The sequence below is a fragment of the Oncorhynchus nerka genome, unplaced genomic scaffold (genome assembly GCF_034236695.1).
Source record: "Oncorhynchus nerka isolate Pitt River unplaced genomic scaffold, Oner_Uvic_2.0 unplaced_scaffold_475, whole genome shotgun sequence".
NCBI classification, from domain to species: Eukaryota; Metazoa; Chordata; class Actinopteri; order Salmoniformes; family Salmonidae; genus Oncorhynchus; species Oncorhynchus nerka.
This window is the reverse complement of record NW_027040486.1, coordinates 411,056-434,453: the sequence shown is the minus strand read 5'-3', so window position 1 is coordinate 434,453 and position 23,398 is coordinate 411,056. Positions and strand designations below refer to the sequence as shown.

Here is a 23,398-nt window from a genome sequence, read left to right as displayed (position 1 = left end):
AGGTATAACAGACATCCTGACTGGTAGGGAGGGTTATAGATATAGTTAGGGTACCTTGGTAGTGGACTACAGGACTAGAGCAGACAGACAGACAGGTATAACAGACATCCTGACTGGTAGGGAGGGTTATAGATATAGTTAGGGTACCTTGGTAGGGGACTACAGGACTAGAGCAGACAGACAGACAGGTATAACAGACATCCTGACTGGTAGGGAGGGTTATAGATATAGTTAGGGTACCTTGGTAGTGGACTACAGGACTAGAGCAGACAGACAGACAGGTATAACAGACATCCTGAATGGTAGGGAGGGTTATAGATATAGTTAGGGTACCTTGGTAGTGGACTACAGGACTAGAGCAGACAGACAGACAGGTATAACAGACATCCTGACTGGTAGGGAGGGTTATAGATATAGTTAGGGTACCTTGGTAGTGGACTACAGGACCAGAGCAGACAGACAGACAGGTATAACAGACATCCTGACTGGTAGGGAGGGTTATAGATATAGTTAGGGTACCTTGGTAGTGGACTCCAGGACTAGAGCAGATAGACAGACAGGTATAACAGACATCCTGACTGGTAGGGAGGGTTATAGATATAGTTAGGGTACCTTGGTAGTGGACTCCAGGACTAGAGCAGACAGACAGGTATAACAGACATCCTGACTGGTAGGGAGGGTTATAGATATAGTTAGGGTACCTTGGTAGTGGACTACAGGACTAGAGCAGACAGACAGACAGACAGGTATAACAGACATCCTGACTGGTAGGGAGGGTTATAGATATAGTTAGGGTACCTTGGTAGTGGACTACAGGACTAGAGCAGACAGACAGACAGGTATAACAGACATCCTGACTGGTAGGGAGGGTTATAGATATATTTAGGGTACCTTGGTAGTGGACTACAGGACTAGAGCAGACAGACAGACAGGTATAACAGACATCCTGCTTCCGGGTTGGAGCGAGTCGGTCGCATCCACGCTTCGGTCTGCAGGTTGTATAACTTTTTCATTACATTTCATTACATTTCATTATAGTACAACGGTCTGATTTGAAATAGCAATTTCTTCTTAGCTAGCTACATAGTCGTCGTTGTATCAAAGATAATTGCGTAATTATCGTATTTCGTCGTCTCCTATCTGCCCAACACGTTCACCGTCTACCGTAGCACTGTAGTAACTATCACACTCAACTGAACGACTTGATTAGTGTAGTGTTAGCTAGCTACATACTTGTCTTTGCTGTCTTCGTATCCAAGATAATTGTGTAGTTTAGAGTGTGGAGTCTTAGAGTGATAATTGCGTTATTATCGTATTTCGTCACCCTCCTATCTGCCTAGCAGCTACCCAGCTAGCTTACGTTCACTGGCTACCGTAGCACTGTAGTAACTATCACACTCAACTGAACGACTTGATTAGTGTAGTATTAGCTAGCTACATAGTTGTCTTTGCTGTCTTCGTATCCAAGATAATTGTGTAGTTTAGAGTGTGTAGTCTTAGAGTGATTATCTTAATTCACCGAGGTTAGCTAGCCAGCTATTTTGTCGTCCTTAACGTAGGAGACACTCCTAGCTAGTCAATAGCCAGCCAACGTCTACTGAATAGAACTTTCGCATTCCGGTCGCATTCCGCGTCGCTCCACAGGTAGTATCACTTTCATTTCATTTCATTACAGTCCCAACGGTGTGATTTGTTTGATCGTAGCTAGCTACATAGCCGTCTTTGTTTCAAAGATAATTGTGTAGTCTAGAGCGATTTTCTAGATTAGCTAGCCAGCTATTGTCGTTCTCCTAACGCAACTTAACGTAACCAACACTGCTAGCTAGCCAGCTATTGTCGTTCTCCTAACGCAACGTAACGTAACCAACACTGCTAGCTAGCCAGCTAGCTCCCGAAAAGCAGCATTGTAGAAACGTCACACTCAACCGTACGACTTGATTAGGGTAGTGTCAACAACGCAGCTAGCCTACCCCAGCAGTACTGTATAATTTTAATCATTTTAGTCAATTAGATTCTTGCTACGTAAGCTTAACTTTCTGAACATTCGAGACGTGTAGTCCACTTGTCATTCCAATCTCCTCTGCATTAGCGTAGCCTCTTCTCTAGCCTGTCAACTATGTGTCTGTCTATCCCTGTTCTCTCCTCTCTGCACAGACCATACAAACGCTCCACACCGCATGGCCGCGGCCACCCTAATCTGGTGGTCCCAGCGCGCACGACCCACGTGGAGTTCCAGGTCTCCGGTAGCCTCTGGAACTGCCGATCTGCGGCCAACAAGGCAGAGTTCATCTCAGCCTATGCCTCCCTCCAGTCCCTCGACTTCTTGGCTCTGACGGAAACATGGATCACCACAGACAACACCGCTACTCCTACTGCTCTCTCTTCGTCCGCCCACGTGCTCTCGCACACCCCCGAGAGCTTCTGGTCAGCGGGGTGGTGGCACCGGGATCCTCATCTCTCCCAAGTGGTCATTCTCTCTTTCTCCCCTTACCCATCTGTCTATCGCCTCCTTTGAATTCCATGCTGTCACAGTTACCAGCCCTTTCAAGCTTAACATCCTTATCATTTATCGCCCTCCAGGTTCCCTCGGAGAGTTCATCAATGAGCTTGATGCCTTGATAAGCTCCTTTCCTGAGGACGGCTCACCTCTCACAGTTCTGGGCGACTTTAACCTCCCCACGTCTACCTTTGACTCATTCCTCTCTGCCTCCTTCTTTCCACTCCTCTCCTCTTTTGACCTCACCCTCTCACCTTCCCCCCCTACTCACAAGGCAGGCAATACGCTCGACCTCATCTTTACTAGATGCTGTTCTTCCACTAACCTCACTGCAACTCCCCTCCAAGTCTCCGACCACTACCTTGTATCCTTTTCCCTCTCGCTCTCATCCAACACTTCCCACACTGCCCCTACTCGGATGGTATCGCGCCGTCCCAACCTTCGCTCTCGCTCCCCCGCTACTCTCTCCTCTTCCATCCTATCATCTCTTCCCTCTGCTCAAACCTTCTCCAACCTATCTCCTGATTCTGCCTCCTCAACCCTCCTCTCCTCCCTTTCTGCATCCTTTGACGCTCTATGTCCCCTATCCTCCAGGCCGGCTCGGTCCTCCCCTCCCGCTCCGTGGCTCGACGACTCATTGCGAGCTCACAGAACAGGGCTCCGGGCAGCCGAGCGGAAATGGAGGAAAACTCGCCTCCCTGCGGACCTGGCATCCTTTCACTCCCTCCTCTCTACATTTTCCTCCTCTGTCTCTGCTGCTAAAGCCACTTTCTACCACTCTAAATTCCAAGCATCTGCCTCTAACCCTAGGAAGCTCTTTGCCACCTTCTCCTCCCTCTTGAATCCTCCCCCCTCCTCCCTCTCTGCAGATGACTTCGTCAACCATTTTGAAAAGAAGGTCGACGACATCCGATCCTCGTTTGCTAAGTCGAACGACACCGCTGGTTCTGCTCACACTGCCCTACCCTGTGCTCTGACCTCTTTCTCCCCTCTCTCTCCAGATGACATCTCGCGTCTTGTGACGGCCGGCCGCCCAACAACCTGCCCGCTTGACCCTATCCCCTCCTCTCTTCTCCAGACCATCTCCGGTGACCTTCTCCCTTACCTCACCTCGCTCATCAACTCATCCCTGACCGCTGGCTACGTCCCTCCCGTCTTCAAGAGAGCGAGAGTTGCACCCCTTCTGAAAAAACCTACACTCGATCCCTCCGATGTCAACAACTACAGACCAGTATCCCTTCTTTCTTTTCTCTCCAAAACTCTTGAACGTGCCGTCCTTGGCCAGCTCTCCCGCTATCTCTCTCAGAATGACCTTCTTGATCCAAATCAGTCAGGTTTCAAGACTAGTCATTCAACTGAGACTGCTCTTCTCTGTATCACTGAGGCGCTCCGCACTGCTAAAGCTAACTCTCTCTCCTCTGCTCTCATCCTTCTAGACCTATCGGCTGCCTTCGATACTGTGAACCATCAGATCCTCCTCTCCACCCTCTCCGAGTTGGGCATCTCCGGCGCGGCCCACGCTTGGATTGCGTCCTACCTGACAGGTCGCTCTACCAGGTGGCGTGGCGAGAATCCGTCTCCTCACCACGTGCTCACCACTGGTGTCCCCCAGGGCTCTGTTCTAGGCCCTCTCCTATTCTCGCTATACACCAAGTCACTTGGCTCTGTCATAACCTCACATGGTCTCTCCTATCATTGCTATGCAGACGACACACAATTAATCTTCTCCTTTCCCCCTTCTGACGACCAGGTGGCGAATCGCATCTCTGCATGTCTGGCAGACATATCAGTGTGGATGACGGATCATCACCTCAAGCTGAACCTCGGCAAGACGGAGCTGCTCTTCCTCCCGGGAAGGACTGCCCGTTCCATGATCTCGCCATCACGGTTGACAACTCCATTGTGTCCTCGTCCCAGAGCGCTAAGAACCTCGGCGTGATCCTGGACAACACCCTGTCGTTCTCAAATAACATCAAGGCGGTGGCCCGTTCCTGTAGGTTCATGCTCTACAACATCCGCAGAGTACGACCCTGCCTCACACAGGAAGCGGCGCAGGTCCTAATCCAGGCACTTGTCATCTCCCGTCTGGATTACTGCAACTCGCTGTTGGCTGGGCTCCCTGCCTGTGCCATTAAACCCCTACAACTCATCCAGAACGCCGCAGCCCGTCTGGTGTTCAACCTTCCCAAGTTCTCTCACGTCACCCCGCTCCTCCGCTCTCTCCACTGGCTTCCAGTTGAAGCTCGCATCCGCTACAAGACCATGGTGCTTGCCTACGGAGCTGTGAGGGGAACGGCACCTCAGTACCTCCAGGCTCTGATCAGGCCCTACACCCAAACAAGGGCACTGCGTTCATCCACCTCTGGCCTGCTCGCCTCCCTACCACTGAGGAAGTACAGTTCCCGCTCAGCCCAGTCAAAACTGTTCGCTGCTCTGGCCCCCCAATGGTGGAACAAACTCCCTCACGACGCCAGGACAGCGGAGTCAATCACCACCTTCCGGAGACACCTGAAACCCCACCTCTTTAAGGAATACCTAGGATAGGATAAAGTAATCCTTCCCCCTTAAAAGACCTAGATGCACTATTGTAAAGTGGCTGTTCCACTGGATGTCATAAGGTGAAAGCACCAATTTGTAAGTCGCTCTGGATAAGAGCGTCTGCTAAATGACTTAAATGTAAATGTAATCCTGACTGGTAGGGAGGGTTATAGATATAGTTAGGGTACCTTGGTAGTGGACTACAGGACTAGAACAGACAGACAGGTATAACAGACATCCTGACTGGTAGGGAGGGTTATAGATATAGTTAGGGTACCTTGGTAGTGGACTCCAGGACCAGAGCAGACAGACAGACAGGTATAACAGACATCCTGACTGGTAGGGAGGGTTATAGATATAGTTAGGGTACCTTGGTAGTGGACTACAGGACTAGAGCAGACAGACAGACAGACAGGTATAACAGACATCCTGACTGGTAGGGAGGGTTATAGATATAGTTAGGGTACCTTGGTAGTGGACTACAGGACTAGAGCAGACAGATAGACAGACAGGTATAACAGACATCCTGACTGGTAGGGAGGGTTATAGATATAGTTAGGGTACCTTGGTAGTGGACTACAGGACTAGAGCAGACAGACAGACAGGTATAACAGACATCCTGACTGGTAGGGAGGGTTATAGATATATTTAGGGTACCTTGGTAGTGGACTACAGGACTAGAGCAGACAGACAGACAGGTATAACAGACATCCTGACTGGTAGGGAGGGTTATAGATATAGTTAGGGTACCTTGGTAGTGGACTACAGGACTAGAGCAGACAGACAGACAGGTATAACAGACATCCTGACTGGTAGGGAGGGTTATAGATATAGTTAGGGTACCTTGGTAGTGGACTCCAGGACTAGAGCAGACAGACAGACAGACAGGTATAACAGACATCCTGACTGGTAGGGAGGGTTATAGATATAGTTAGGGTACCTTGGTAGTGGACTACAGGACTAGAGCAGACAGACAGACAGGTATAACAGACATCCTGACTGGTAGGGAGGGTTATAGATATAGTTAGGGTACCTTGGTAGTGGACTACAGGACTAGAGCAGACAGACAGGTATAACAGACATCCTGACTGGTAGGGAGGGTTATAGATATAGTTAGGGTAACTTGGTAGTGGACTACAGGACTAGAGCAGACAGACAGGTATAACAGACATCCTGACTGGTAGGGAGGGTTATAGATATAGTTAGGGTACCTTGGTAGTGGACTCCAGGACTAGAGCAGATAGACAGACAGGTATAACAGACATCCTGACTGGTAGGGAGGGTTATAGATATAGTTAGGGTACCTTGGTAGTGGACTACAGGACTAGAGCAGACAGACAGACAGGTATAACAGACATCCTGACTGGTAGGGAGGGTTATAGATATAGTTAGGGTACCTTGGTAGTGGACTACAGGACTAGAGCAGACAGACAGACAGACAGGTATAACAGACATCCTGACTGGTAGGGAGGGTTATAGATATAGTTAGGGTACCTTGGTAGTGGACTACAGGACTAGAGCAGACAGACAGACAGGTATAACAGACATCCTGACTGGTAGGGAGGGTTATAGATATAGTTAGGGTACCTTGGTAGTGGACTCCAGGACTAGAGCAGACAGACAGACAGGTATAACAGACATCCTGACTGGTAGGGAGGGTTATAGATATAGTTAGGGTACCTTGGTAGTGGACTCCAGGACTAGAGCAGACAGACAGGTATAACAGACATCCTGACTGGTAGGGAGGGTTATAGATATAGTTAGGGTACCTTGGTAGTGGACTACAGGACTAGAGCAGACAGACAGACAGGTATAACAGACATCCTGACTGGTAGGGAGGGTTATAGATATAGTTAGGGTACCTTGGTAGTGGACTACAGGACTAGAGCAGACAGACAGGTATAACAGACATCCTGACTGGTAGGGAGGGTTATAGATATAGTTAGGGTAACTTGGTAGTGGACTACAGGACTAGAGCAGACAGACAGACAGGTATAACAGACATCCTGACTGGTAGGGAGGGTTATAGATATAGTTAGGGTACCTTGGTAGTGGACTCCAGGACTAGAGCAGACAGACAGACAGGTATAACAGACATCCTGACTGGTAGGGAGGGTTATAGATATAGTTAGGGTACCTTGGTAGTGGACTCCAGGACCAGAGCAGACAGACAGACAGGTATAACAGACATCCTGACTGGTAGGGAGGGTTATAGATATAGTTAGGGTACCTTGGTAGTGGACTCCAGGACTAGAGCAGATAGACAGACAGGTATAACAGACATCCTGACTGGTAGGGAGGGTTATAGATATAGTTAGGGTACCTTGGTAGTGGACTACAGGACTAGAGGAGACAGACAGACAGGTATAACAGACATCCTGACTGGTAGGGAGGGTTATAGATATAGTTAGGGTACCTTGGTAGTGGACTACAGGACTAGAGCAGACAGACAGACAGGTATAACAGACATCCTGACTGGTAGGGAGGGTTATAGATATAGTTAGGGTACCTTGGTAGTGGACTCCAGGACTAGAGCAGACAGACAGACAGACAGGTATAACAGACATCCTGACTGGTAGGGAGGGTTATAGATATAGTTAGGGTACCTTGGTAGTGGACTACAGGACTAGAGCAGACAGACAGACAGGTATAACAGACATCCTGACTGGTAGGGAGGGTTATAGATATAGTTAGGGTACCTTGGTAGTGGACTACAGGACTAGAGCAGACAGACAGACAGACAGGTATAACAGACATCCTGACTGGTAGGGAGGGTTATAGATATAGTTAGGGTACCTTGGTAGTGGACTACAGGACTAGAGCAGACAGACAGACAGGTATAACAGACATCCTGACTGGTAGGGAGGGTTATAGATATAGTTAGGGTACCTTGGTAGTGGACTACAGGACTAGAGCAGACAGACAGACAGGTATAACAGACATCCTGACTGGTAGGGAGGGTTATAGATATAGTTAGGGTACCTTGGTAGTGGACTCCAGGACCAGAGCAGACAGACAGACAGGTATAACAGACATCCTGACTGGTAGGGAGGGTTATAGATATAGTTAGGGTACCTTGGTAGTGGACTCCAGGACCAGAGCAGATAGACAGACAGGTATAACAGACATCCTGACTGGTAGGGAGGGTTATAGATATAGTTAGGGTACCTTGGTAGTGGACTACAGGACTAGAGCAGACAGACAGACAGGTATAACAGACATCCTGACTGGTAGGGAGGGTTATAGATATAGTTAGGGTACCTTGGTAGTGGACTACAGGACTAGAGCAGACAGACAGACAGGTATAACAGACATCCTGACTGGTAGGGAGGGTTATAGATATAGTTAGGGTACCTTGGTAGTGGACTACAGGACTAGAGCAGACAGACAGACAGGTATAACAGACATCCTGACTGGTAGGGAGGGTTATAGATATAGTTAGGGTACCTTGGTAGTGGACTACAGGACTAGAGCAGACAGACAGACAGGTATAACAGACATCCTGACTGGTAGGGAGGGTTATATATATAGTTAGGGTACCTTGGTAGTGGACTACAGGACTAGAGCAGACAGACAGACAGACAGGTATAACAGACATCCTGACTGGTAGGGAGGGTTATAGATATAGTTAGGGTACCTTGGTAGTGAACTCCAGGACCAGAGCAGGCGTCCAACAGGAACGTTAAAAGGAAGGGCTTCAGGACCTCAGAACAGCGATGGAACGCAGTCAGGATGTAGAGGAGCCTCCAGCCTCTCTGACAACTGTCCCTAAGGTTAGAGGTCAGAGGGACTCAGATATACACTAACCCTATAACAGTCAGGATGTAGAGTAGCCTCCAGCCTCTCTGACAACTGTCCCTAGAGGTTAGAGGTCAGAGGTCAGATATACACTAACCCTATAACAGTCAGGATGTAGAGTAGCCTCCAGCCTCTCTGACAACTGTCCCTAGAGGTTAGAGGTCAGAGGTCAGATATACACTAACCCTATAACAGTCAGGATGTAGAGGAGCCTCCAGCCTCTCTGACAACTGTCCCTAGAGGTTAGAGGTCAGAGGTCAGATATACACTAACCCTATAACAGTCAGGATGTAGAGTAGCCTCCAGCCTCTCTGACAACTGTCCCTAGAGGTTAGAGGTCAGAGGTCAGATATACACTAACCCTATAACAGTCAGGATGTAGAGGAGCCTCCAGCCTCTCTGACAACTGTCCCTAGAGGTTAGAGGTCAGAGGTCAGATATACACTAACCCTATAACAGTCAGGATGTAGAGGGAGCCTCCAGCCTCTCTGACAACTGTCCCTAGAGGTTAGAGGTCAGAGGTCAGATATACACTAACCCTATAACAGTCAGGATGTAGAGTAGCCTCCAGCCTCTCTGACAACTGTCCCTAGAGGTTAGAGGTCAAGGTTAGAGGTTAGAGATCAATGTTAGGGTTCTTACGTTTTGGAGCTGGTGTTTCCTGTGACCTGTTTCATCACCTGGCAGTAGGCTTCATCTTTCATCAGACCATACTCCCCACTGAGCTAGAGACACACACACACACACACACACACACACACACACACACACACACACACACATATACACACACACACACACACACACACACACACACACACACACACACACACACACACACACACACACACACACACACACACACACACACACACACACACACACACACACACACACCTTTTTCAGAAGTAGAAGATATATGTTGGGATGCGAGTGAGCGAGCGTGCGTGAGTGAGTGAGTGAGTGAGTGAGTGAGTGAGTGTAGTGAGTGAGTGACTGTGAGTGAGTGAGTGAGTGAGTGAGTGAGTGATGAGTGAGTGAGTGAGTGAGTGGTGAGTGTGAGGTGAGTGGAGTGAGTGAGTGAGTGAGAGTGACAGACAGTGAGGTGAGTGAGTGTACATGACTGGTGGTGGAGTGTGAGTGTATGGTGAGTGAGTGATGAGTGTGAGTGTAGTGGTGAGTGGTGAGTGAGTGAGGAGTGAGTGAGAGCAGACAGAGTGAGTGGTGGTGGTGAGTGACATGAGTGAGTGAGTGAGGTGGGTGGTGGTGAGTGGTGAGTGTGAGTGTAGTGGAGTGAGGACTGAGTGACAGTGACAGGTAGTGACTGGTGAGTGAGTGTGAGTGAGTGGTGGTGGTGAGTGGTGAGACAGGTGAGTGGTGGGTGAGTGGTGAGTGAGTGGTGAGTGAGTGGTGACTGTGTGAGTGACAGTGAGTGTGTGGTGTGAGTGTGTGAGTGAGTGAGTGGTGAGGGAGTGGTGAGTGAGTGAGTGAGTGAGTGAGTGAGTGGTGAGTGGAGTGAGTGAGTGAGGAGTGGTGAGTGAGTGAGTGAGTGAGTGAGTGTGATGAGTGAGTGAGTGAGTGGTGAGCGGAGCGTGAGTGTGTGTGTGTGAGTGAGTGAGTGAGTGAGTGTGAGTGAGTGAGTGTGTGAGTGAGTGAGTGAGTGAGTGAGTGAGTGAGTGAGTGAGTGAGTGAGTGAGTGAGTGAGTGAGTGTGTGAGTGAGAGAGCGAGCGTGCGTGAGTGTGTGTGTGAGTGAGTGAGTGTGAGTGAGTGAGTGAGTGTGTACCTTTAGGATCGTTGAGACCAGGTCCTGTTCTGTCTGTCCCTTCAGAGGGTAGTCTCCCATGAACTTCATCACAGCTGCAGAGTGAAGAAGGTGAGACAGGTTCCATGAGAAATAAAATAACTACACTGGACAACAATATTAACACAACATGTAAAGTGTTGGTCCCACGTTTCAGGAGAAACAAAAGATCCCAGAAATGTTCCAGACGCACAAAAAGCTTCTTTCTCCCAAATGTTTTGCACAAATTTGTTTACATCTCTGTTAGTGAGCATTTCTCCTTTGCCAAGATAATCCATCCACCTGACAGGTGTGTCATATCAAGAAGCTGATTAAAACAGCATGATCGTTACACAGGTGCACCTTGTGCTGGGGGACAATAAAAGGCCACTCTAAAATGTGCAGTTTTGTCACAGATGTCTCAAGTTTTGAGGGAACGTGCAATTGGCATGCTGACTGCAGGAATATCCTTCAGAGAAATTTCTCTACCGTAAGCGGCCTGCCACGCCATTTTAAAACATTTGGCAGTACGTCCAACCAGCCTCACAACCACGCCAGACCTCCACATCCGGCTTCTTCACCTGTGGGATCGTCTGAGACCGGCCACCCGGACAGTAGGTTTGCACAACCCAAGAATTTCTGCACAAACGTCCAGAAATCATCTCAGGGAAGGTAATCTGTGTGCTCGTTACCCTCACCAGAGTCTCGACATGACTGCAGTTCGACCCTCACCAGGGTCTCGACTTGACTGCAGTTCGACCCTCACCAGGGTCTCCACCTGACTGCAGTTCGACCCTCATCAGGGTCTGGACCTGACTGCAGTTCGACCCTCACCAGGGTCTGGACCTGACTGCAGTTCGACCCTCACCAGGGTCTGGACCTGACTGCAGTTCGACCCTCACCAGGGTCTGGACCTGACTGCAGTTCGACCCTCACCAGGGTCTGGACCTGACTGCAGTTCGACCCTCACCAGGGTCTGGACCTGACTGCAGTTCGACCCTCAGCAGGGTCTGGACCTGACTGCAGTTCGACCCTCAGCAGGGTCTCGACCTGACTGCAGTTCGACCCTCAGCAGGGTCTCGACCTGACTGCAGTTCGACCCTCACCAGGGTCTCGACCTGACTGCAGTTCGACCCTCACCAGGGTCTCCACCTGACTGCAGTTCGACCCTCACCAGGGTCTCGACCTGACTGCAGTTCGACCCTCACCAGGGTCTCCACCTGACTGCAGTTCGACCCTCACCAGGTTCTCCACCTGACTGCAGTTCGACCCTCACCAGGGTCTCCACCAGAATGCAGTTCGACCCTCACCAGGGTCTCCACCAGAATGCAGTTCGACCCTCACCAGGGTCTCCACCTGACTGCAGTTCGACCCTCAGCAGGGTCTCCACCTGACTGCAGTTCGACCCTCACCAGGGTCTCCACCTGACTGCAGTTCGACCCTCAGCAGGGTCTGGACCAGCCTGCAGTTTGACCCTCACCAGGGTCTGGACCTGACTGCAGTTCGACCCTCACCAGGGTCTCGACCTGACTGCAGTTCGACCCTCACCAGGGTCTCCACCTGACTGCAGTTCGACCCTCACCAGGGTCTCCACCTGACTGCAGTTCGACCCTCACCAGGGTCTGGACCTGACTGCAGTTCGACCCTCACCAGGGTCTCCACCTGACTGCAGTTCGACCCTCACCAGGGTCTGGACCTGACTGCAGTTCGACCCTAACCAGGGTCTCCACCTGACTGCAGTTCGACCCTCACCAGGGTCTGGACCTGACTGCAGTTCGACCCTAACCAGGGTCTCCACCTGACTGCAGTTCGACCCTCACCAGGGTCTCGACCTGACTGCAGTTCGACCCTCAGCAGGGTCTCCACCAGAATGCAGTTCGACCCTCACCAGGGTCTCCACCAGAATGCAGTTCGACCCTCACCAGGGTCTCCACCTGACTGCAGTTCGACCCTCAGCAGGGTCTCCACCTGACTGCAGTTCGACCCTCACCAGGGTCTGGACCTGACTGCAGTTCGACCCTCACCAGGGTCTCCACCTGACTGCAGTTCGACCCTCACCAGGGTCTCCACCTGACTGCAGTTCGACCCTCAGCAGGGTCTGGACCAGCCTGCAGTTTGACCCTCACCAGGGTCTGGACCTGACTGCAGTTCGACCCTCACCAGGGTCTCGACCTGACTGCAGTTCGACCCTCACCAGGGTCTCCACCTGACTGCAGTTCGACCCTCACCAGGGTCTCCACCTGACTGCAGTTCGACCCTCACCAGGGTCTGGACCTGACTGCAGTTCGACCCTCACCAGGGTCTCCACCTGACTGCAGTTCGACCCTCACCAGGGTCTGGACCTGACTGCAGTTCGACCCTAACCAGGGTCTCCACCTGACTGCAGTTCGACCCTCACCAGGGTCTGGACCTGACTGCAGTTCGACCCTAACCAGGGTCTCCACCTGACTGCAGTTCGACCCTCACCAGGGTCTCGACCTGACTGCAGTTCGACCCTCAGCAGGGTCTCCACCTGACTGCAGTTCGACCCTCACCAGGGTCTCGACCTGACTGCAGTTCGACCCTCAGCAGGGTCTCCACCTGACTGCAGTTCGACCCTCACCAGGGTCTCGACCTGACTGCAGTTCGACCCTCACCAGGGTCTCCACCTGACTGCAGTTCGACCCTCACCAGGGTCTCGACCTGACTACAGTTCGACCCTCAGCAGGGTCTGGACCTGACTGCAGTTCGACCCTCACCAGGGTCTGGACCTGACTGCAGTTCGACCCTCACCAGGGTCTCGACCTGACTGCAGTTCGACCCTCACCAGGGTCTCCACCTGACTGCAGTTCGACCCTCAGCAGGGTCTCGACCTGACTGCAGTTCGACCCTCACCAGGGTCTGGACCTGACTGCAGTTCGACCCTCACCAGGGTCTCCACCTGACTGCAGTTCGACCCTCACCAGGGTCTGGACCTGACTGCAGTTCGACCCTAACCAGGGTCTCCACCTGACTGCAGTTCGACCCTCACCAGGGTCTGGACCTGACTGCAGTTCGACCCTAACCAGGGTCTCCACCTGACTGCAGTTCGACCCTCACCAGGGTCTCGACCTGACTGCAGTTCGACCCTCAGCAGGGTCTCCACCTGACTGCAGTTCGACCCTCACCAGGGTCTGGACCTGACTGCAGTTCGACCCTAACCAGGGTCTCCACCTGACTGCAGTTCGACCCTCACCAGGGTCTGGACCTGACTGCAGTTCGACCCTAACCAGGGTCTCCACCTGACTGCAGTTCGACCCTCACCAGGGTCTCGACCTGACTGCAGTTCGACCCTCAGCAGGGTCTCCACCTGACTGCAGTTCGACCCTCACCAGGGTCTCGACCTGACTGCAGTTCGACCCTCACCAGAGTCTGGACCTGCCTGCAGTTCGACCCTCACCAGGGTCTGGACCTGACTGCAGTTCGACGTTGGAGCCGACTTCAGTGGGCAAATGTTCACTTTCGATGGCCACTGGTACGCTGGAGAAGTGTGCTCTTCACAGATGAATCCCGGTTTCATCAGTACCGGGCAGATGGCCGACAGCGTGAACTCAATTGCATTTTTTCAATGGCAATTTAAATACACAGAGATGTCGTGACGAGATCCTGAGGTCCCCATTGTCGTTCCATTCAACCGCCGCCATCACCTCATGTTTCAGCATGATAATGTACATAATTTCTGGAAGCTGAAAATGTCCCAGTTCTTCCATGGCCTGCACACTCACCAGACATGTCACCCACTGAGCATGTTTGGGATGCTCTGGATTGACGTGTACGACAGCACATTCAAGTTCCAGCAACTTCTCACAGCCATTGAAGAGGAGTGGGACCACATTCCATAGGCCACAATCAACAGCCTGATCAACTCTATGTGAAGGAGATGTGTTGCGCTGCATGAGACAAACGGTGGCCACACCAGATACTGACTGGTTCTGATCCACACCAGATACTGACTGGTTCTGATCCACCCCAGATACTGACTGGTTCTGATCCACACCAGATACTGACTGGTTCTGATCCACCCCAGATACTGACTGGTTCTGATCCACCCCAGATACTGACTGGTTCTGATCCACACCAGATACTGATCCACACCAGATACTGACTGGTTCTGATCCACACCAGATACTGACTGGTTCTGATCCACCCCAGATACTGACTGGTTCTGATCCACCCCAGATACTGACTGGTTCTGATCCACACCAGATACTGACTGGTTCTGATCCACCCCAGATACTGACTGGTTCTGATCCACACCAGATACTGACTGGTTCTGATCCACCCCAGATACTGACTGGTTCTGATCCACACCAGATACTGACTGGTTCTGATCCACCCCAGATACTGACTGGTTCTGATCCACCCCAGATACTGACTGGTTCTGATCCACACCAGATACTGACTGGTTCTGATCCACCCCAGATACTGACTGGTTCTGATCCACCCCAGATACTGACTGGTTCTGATCCACCCCAGATACTGACTGGTTCTGATCCACACCAGATACTGACTGGTTCTGATCCACACCAGATACTGACTGGTTCTGATCCACACCAGATACTGACTGGTTCTGATCCAAACCAGATACTGACTGGTTCTGATCCACACCAGATACTGACTGGTTCTGATCCACCCCAGATACTGACTGGTTCTGATCCACCCCAGATACTGACTGGTTCTGATCCACCCCAGATACTGACTGGTTCTGATCCACCCCAGATACTGACTGGTTCTGATCCACACCAGATACTGATCCACACCAGATACTGACTGGTTCTGATCCACACCAGATACTGACTGGTTCTGATCCACACCAGATACTGACTGGTTCTGATCCACACCAGATACTGACTGGTTCTGATCCACCCCAGATACTGACTGGTTCTGATCCACACCAGATACTGACTGGTTCTGATCCACACCAGATACTGACTGGTTCTGATCCACCCCAGATACTGACTGGTTCTGATCCACCCCAGATACTGACTGGTTCTGATCCACACCAGATACTGACTGGTTCTGATCCACCCCAGATACTGACTGGTTCTGATCCACCCCAGATACTGACTGGTTCTGATCCACCCCAGATACTGACTGGTTCTGATCCACCCCAGATACTGACTGGTTCTGATCCACCCCAGATACTGACTGGTTCTGATCCACCCCAGATACTGACTGGTTTTGATCCATCCCAGATACTGACTGGTTCTGATCCACCCCAGATACTGACTGGTTCTGATCCACACCAGATACTGACTGGTTCTGATCCACACCAGATACTGACTGGTTCTGATCCACCCCAGATACTGACTGGTTCTGATCCACCCCAGATACTGACTGGTTCTGATCCACACCAGATACTGACTGGTTCTGATCCACCCCAGATACTGACTGGTTCTGATCCACCCCAGATACTGACTGGTTCTGATCCACACCAGATACTGACTGGTTCTGATCCACCCCAGATACTGACTGGTTTTGATCCATCCCAGATACTGACTGGTTCTGATCCATCCCAGATACTGACTGGTTCTGATCCACACCAGATACTGACTGGTTCTGATCCACACCAGATACTGACTGGTTCTGATCCACACCAGATACTGACTGGTTCTGATCCATCCCAGATACTGACTGGTTCTGATCCACACCAGATACTGACTGGTTCTGATCCACACCAGATACTGACTGGTTCTGATCCACCCCAGATACTGACTGGTTCTGATCCACCCCAGATACTGACTGGTTCTGATCCACCCCAGATACTGACTGGTTCTGATCCACACCAGATACCGACTGGTTCTGATCCACCCCAGATACTGACTGGTTTTGATCCATCCCAGATACTGACTGGTTCTGATCCACACCAGATACTGACTGGTTCTGATCCACCCCAGATACTGACTGGTTCTGATCCACACCAGATACTGACTGGTTCTGATCCATCCCAGATACTGACTGGTTCTGATCCACACCAGATACTGACTGGTTCTGATCCACCCCAGATACTGACTGGTTCTGATCCACCCCAGATACTGACTGGTTCTGATCCACACCAGATACTGACTGGTTCTGATCCATCCCAGATACTGACTGGTTCTGATCCATCCCAGATACTGACTGGTTCTGATCCACACCCCCCTACCTTTTTATTAATGGTGTCTGTGACCAACAGATGCATATCTGTATTCCCAGTCATGTCAAATCCATAGATTAGGGCCTAATTAATTAATTAAAATGGACTGATTTCCATATATGAACTGTAACTCAATAAAATCAGTGAAATGGTTTCATGTTGCGTTTGATATTTTAGTTCTGTATATTTGATTAGAAGCCATTGGTTAAGTCCCAAATTGTACGCAGTTCCCTACATAGTCCACTTCTGGAGCGCTGGTCAAAAGTAGTGTACTGTGTAGGGAATAGGGTTCCATTTGGGAACAGTGTTGTCTTACCCAGGGAGATGTCAGCTGCCACCTTGTTCATGTGGCTGTCTGTGAAGTCTATCAGAGACTCCTGGAGAGGGGACTGGGGAAACAAACACACAGCATACACACCCAGGCTGAATACTCAGGATACACACCCAGTCTGAATACTCAGAATACATAGTCAGAATACACACCCAGTCTGAATACTCAGGATACACACCAAGGCTGAATACTCAGGATACACACCCAGGCTGAATACTCAGGATACACACCCAGTCTGAATACTCAGAATACATAGTCAGAATACACACCCAGTCTGAATACTCCGAATACACACCCAGGCTGAATACTCAGGATACATAGTCAGAATACACACCCAGTCTGAATACTCAGGATACACACCCAGGCTGAATACTCAGGATACACACCCAGTCTGAATACTCAGAATACATAGTCAGAATACACACCCAGTCTGAATACTCAGGATACACACCCAGGCTGAATACTCAGGATACACACCCAGTCTGAATACTCAGAATACATAGTCAGAATACACACCCAGTCTGAATACTCAGGATACACACCCAGGCTGAATACTCAGGATACATAGTCAGAATACACACCCAGGCTGAATACTCAGGATACACACCCAGGCTGAATACTCAGGATACACACCCAGGCTGAATACTCAGAATACATAGTCAGAATACACACCCAGGCTGAATACTCAGGATACACACCCAGGCTGAATACTCAGGATACACACCCAGTCTGAATACTCAGAATACATAGTCAGAATACACACCCAGGCTGAATACTCAGGATACACACCCAGGCTGAATACTCAGGATACACACCCAGGCTGAATACTCAGGATACATACTCAGAATACACACCCAGGCTGAATACTCAGGATACACACCCAGGCTGAATACTCAGAATACATACTCAGAATACACACCCAGGCTGAATACTCAGACTACATACTCAGAATACACACCCAGGCTGAATACTCAGGATACATACTCAGAATACACACCCAGGCTGAATACTCAGACTACATACTCAGAATACACACCCAGGCTGAATACTCAGGATACACACCCAGGCTGAATACTCAGGATACACACCCAGGCTGAATACTCAGACTACATACTCAGAATACACACCCAGGCTGAATACTCAGACTACATACTCAGAATACACACCCAGGCTGAATACTCAGGATACACACCCAGGCTGAATACTCAGGATACACACCCAGGCTGAATACTCAGGATACACACCCAGGCTGAATACTCAGACTACATACTCAGAATACACACCCAGGCTGAATACTCAGGATACACACCCAGGCTGAATACTCAGGATACACACCCAGGCTGAATACTCAGACTACATACTCAGAATACACACCCAGGCTGAATACTCAGACTACATACTCAGAATACACACCCAGGCTGAATACTCAGGATACACACCCAGGCTGAATACTCAGGATACACACCCAGGCTAAATACTCAGGATACACACCCAGGCTGAATACTCAGGATACACACCCAGGCTGAATACTCAGGATACACACCCAGGCTGAAAACTCAGGATACACACCCAGGCTGAATACTCAGGATACACACCCAGGCTGAATACTCAGGATACACACCCAGGCTGAATACTCAGGATACATACTCAGAATACACACCCAGGCTGAATACTCAGGATACACACCCAGGCTGAATACTCAGAATACATACTCAGAATACACACCCAGGCTGAATACTCAGACTACATACTCAGAATACACACCCAGGCTGAATACTCAGGATACATACTCAGAATACACACCCAGGCTGAATACTCAGACTACATACTCAGAATACACACCCAGGCTGAATACTCAGGATACACACCCAGGCTGAATACTCAGGATACACACCCAGGCTGAATACTCAGACTACATACTCAGAATACACACCCAGGCTGAATACTCAGACTACATACTCAGAATACACACCCAGGCTGAATACTCAGGATACACACCCAGGCTGAATACTCAGGATACACACCCAGGCTGAATACTCAGGATACACACCCAGGCTGAATACTCAGACTACATACTCAGAATACACACCCAGGCTGAATACTCAGGATACACACCCAGGCTGAATACTCAGGATACACACCCAGGCTGAATACTCAGACTACATACTCAGAATACACACCCAGGCTGAATACTCAGACTACATACTCAGAATACACACCCAGGCTGAATACTCAGGATACACACCCAGGCTGAATACTCAGGATACACACCCAGGCTAAATACTCAGGATACACACCCAGGCTGAATACTCAGGATACACACCCAGGCTGAATACTCAGGATACACACCCAGGCTGAAAACTCAGGATACACACCCAGGCTGAATACTCAGGATACACACCCAGGCTGAATACTCAGGATACACACCCAGGCTGAATACTCAGACTACATACTCAGGATACACACCCAGGCAGAATACTCAGGATACACACCCAGGCTGAATACTCAGAATACATACTCAGAATACACACCCAGTCTGAATACCCAGTTATGAATACGCAAGATACATACTCTGAATACACAGATGTGTATCTGTTGTCTGTAGTACAGGGGATGTGTATCTGTTGTCTGTAGTACAGTACAGGGGATGTGTATCTGTTGTCTGTAGTATAGTACAGGGGATGTGTATCTGTTGTCTGTAGTACAGTACAGGGGATGTGTATCTGTTGTCTGTAGTACAGTACAGGGGATGTGTATCTGTTGTCTGTAGTATAGTACAGGGGATGTGTATCTGTTGTCTGTAGTACAGTATAGGGGATGTGTATATGTTGTCTGTAGTACAGGGGATGTGTATCTGTTGTCTGTAGTATAGTACAGGGGATGTGTATCTGTTGTCTGTAGTATAGTACAGGGGATGTGTATCTGTTGTCTGTAGTACAGTACAGGGGATGTGTATCTGTTGTATGTAGTACAGTACAGGGGATGTGTATCTGTTGTCTGTAGTACAGTACAGGGGATGTGTATCTGTTGTCTGTAGTACAGTACAGGGGATGTGTATCTGTTGTCTGTAGTACAGTACAGTGGATGTGTATCTGTTGTCTGTAGTACAGTACAGGGGATGTGTATCTGTTGTCTGTAGTACAGGGGATGTGTATCTGTTGTCTGTAGTACAGGGGATGTGTATCTGTTGTCTGTAGTACAGGGGATGTGTATCTGTTGTCTGTAGTACAGGGGATGTGTATCTGTTGTCTGTAGTACAGTACAGGGGATGTGTATCTGTTGTCTGTAGTACAGGGGATGTGTATCTGTTGTCTGTAGTACAGGGGATGTGTATCTGTTGTCTGTAGTACAGGGGATGTGTATCTGTAGTACAGTACAGGGGATGTGTATCTGTTGTCTGTAGTACAGTACAGGGGATGTGTATCTGTTGTCTGTAGTACAGCACAGGGGATGTGTATCTGTTGTATGTAGTACAGCACAGGGGATGTGTATCTGTTGTATGTAGTACAGTACAGGGGATGTGTATCTGTTGTCTGTAGTATAGTACAGGGGATGTGTATCTGTAGTCTGTAGTACAGGGGATGTGTATCTGTTGTCTGTAGTACAGTACAGGGGATGTGTATCTGTTGTCTGTAGTATAGTACAGGGGATGTGTATCTGTTGTCTGTAGTACAGGGGATGTGTATCTGTTGTCTGTAGTATAGTACAGGGAATGTGTATCTGTTGTCTGTAGTATAGTACAGGGGATGTGTATCTGTTGTCTGTAGTACAGTACAGGGAATGTGTATCTGTTGTCTGTAGTATAGTACAGGGGATGTGTATCTGTTGTCTGTAGTACAGTACAGGGGATGTGTATCTGTTATCTGTAGTACAGGGGATGTGTATCTGTTGTCTGTAGTACAGGGGATGTGTATCTGTTGTCTGTAGTACAGGGGATGTGTATCTGTTGTCTGTAGTATAGTACAGGGGATGTGTATCTGTTGTCTGTAGTACAGGGGATGTGTATCTGTTGTCTGTAGTACAGGGGATGTGTATCTGTTGTCTGTAGTATAGTACAGGGGATGTGTATCTGTTGTCTGTAGTACAGGGGATGTGTATCTGTTGTCTGTAGTACAGGGGATGTGTATCTGTTGTCTGTAGTACAGGGGATGTGTATCTGTTGTCTGTAGTACAGGGGATGTGTATCTGTAGTACAGTACAGGGGATGTGTATCTGTTGTCTGTAGTACAGTACAGGGGATGTGTATCTGTTGTCTGTAGTACAGTACAGGGGATGTGTATCTGTTGTCTGTAGTACAGCACAGGGGATGTGTATCTGTTGTATGTAGTACAGTACAGGGGATGTGTATCTGTTGTCTGTAGTATAGTACAGGGGATGTGTATCTGTTGTCTGTAGTACAGGGGATGTGTATCTGTTGTCTGTAGTATAGTACAGGGGATGTGTATCTGTTGTCTGTAGTATAGTACAGGGGATGTGTATCTGTTGTCTGTAGTACAGTACAGGGGATGTGTATCTGTTGTCTGTAGTATAGTACAGGGGATGTGTATCTGTTGTCTGTAGTACAGTACAGGGGATGTGTATCTGTTGTCTGTAGTATAGTACAGGGGATGTGAATATGTTGTCTGTAGTACAGTACAGGGGATGTGTATCTGTTGTCTGTAGTACAGGGGATGTGTATCTGTTGTCTGTAGTACAGGGGATGTGTATCTGTTGTCTGTAGTACAGGGGATGTGTATCTGTTGTCTATAGTACAGTACAGGGGATGTGTATCTGTTGTCTGTAGTACAGTACAGGGGATGTGTATCTGTTGTCTGTAGTACAGTACAGGGGATGTGTATCTGTTGTCTGTAGTACAGGGGATGTGTATCTGTTGTCTGTAGTACAGTACAGGGGATGTGTATCTGTTGTCTGTAGTACAGTACAGGGGATGTGTATCTGTTGTCTGTAGTACAGTACAGGGGATGTGTATCTGTTGTCTGTAGTACAGGGGATGTGTATCTGTTGTCTGTAGTACAGGGGATGTGTATCTGTTGTCTGTAGTACAGTACAGGGGATGTGTATCTGTTGTCTGTAGTACAGTACAGGGGATGTGTATCTGTTGTATGTAGTATAGTACAGGGGATGTGTATCTGTTGTCTGTAGTATAGTACAGGGGATGTGTATCTGTTGTCTGTAGTACAGTACAGGGGATGTGTATCTGTTGTCTGTAGTACAGGGGATGTGTATCTGTTGTCTGTAGTACAGTACAGGGGATGTGTATCTGTTGTCTGTAGTACAGTACAGGGGATGTGTATCTGTTGTCTGTAGTATAGTACAGGGGATGTGTATCTGTTGTCTGTAGTATAGTACAGGGGATGTGTATCTGTTGTCTGTAGTACAGGGGATGTGTATCTGTTGTCTGTAGTACAGGGGATGTGTATCTGTTGTCTGTAGTACAGGGGATGTGTATCTGTTGTCTGTAGTACAGTACAGGGGATGTGTATCTGTTGTCTGTAGTACAGTACAGGGGATGTGTATCTGTTGTCTGTAGTACAGGGGATGTGTATCTGTTGTCTGTAGTATAGTACAGGGGATGTGTATCTGTTGTCTGTAGTATAGTACAGGGGATGTGTATCTGTTGTCTGTAGTACAGTACAGGGGATGTGTATCTGTTGTCTGTAGTATTACACCTTAGAGTATGTAACCATGTCAGCTGGTTGTCTGCTCTCCTTCCCCTTCCTCGTCTTCAGCTGGTCCCTGTGTCTCTGTAGTCTGTAGTCTGTAGTACTGTGTGTTTCTCACCTTAGAGTATGTAACCATGTCAGCTGGTTCTCTGCTCTCCTTCCCCTTCCTGGTCTTCAGCTGGTCCCTGTGTCTCTGAGCCTGTAGTCTGTAGTACTGTGTGTTTCTCACCTTAGAGTATGTAACCATGTCAGCTGGTTGTCTGCTCTCCTTCCCCTTCCTGGTCTTCAGCTGGTCCCTGTGTCTCTGAGTCTGTAGTCTGTAGTACTGTGTGTTTCTCACCTTAGAGTATGTAACCATGTCAGCTGGTTGTCTGCTCTCCTTCCCCTTCCTGGTCTTCAGCTGGTCCCTGTGTCTCTGTAGTCTGTAGTCTGTAGTACTGTGTGTTTCTCACCTTAGAGTATGTAACCATGTCAGCTGGTTCTCTGCTCTCCTTCCCCTTCCTGGTCTTCAGCTGGTCCCTGTGTCTCTGAGCCTCTAGTCTGTAGTACTGTGTGTTTCTCACCTTAGAGTATGTAACCATGTCAGCTGGTTGTCTGCTCTCCTTCCCCTTCCTGGTCTTCAGCTGGTCCCTGTGT

At 49.2% G+C, this 23,398-nt stretch overlaps 1 protein-coding gene across 1 annotated transcript in view; it reads right to left on the bottom strand.

Annotated features, from left to right (window-relative positions):
- LOC135571258 (unconventional myosin-XV-like) overlaps nucleotides 1–23,398 on the bottom strand; it is a 51,385-nt gene extending 27,987 nt beyond the window's left edge. The window contains exons 1-5 of the mRNA XM_065017041.1: nucleotides 22,881–23,398; nucleotides 17,085–17,157; nucleotides 10,618–10,691; nucleotides 9,476–9,558; nucleotides 8,673–8,803 (exon numbers count right to left, since the gene is read on the bottom strand). Of these exons, the coding sequence (XP_064873113.1) occupies nucleotides 8,673–8,803; nucleotides 9,476–9,558; nucleotides 10,618–10,691; nucleotides 17,085–17,157; nucleotides 22,881–23,120 (601 nt within the window). The 5' untranslated portion in view covers nucleotides 23,121–23,398. The remainder of the gene's footprint in view (nucleotides 1–8,672; nucleotides 8,804–9,475; nucleotides 9,559–10,617; nucleotides 10,692–17,084; nucleotides 17,158–22,880) is intronic.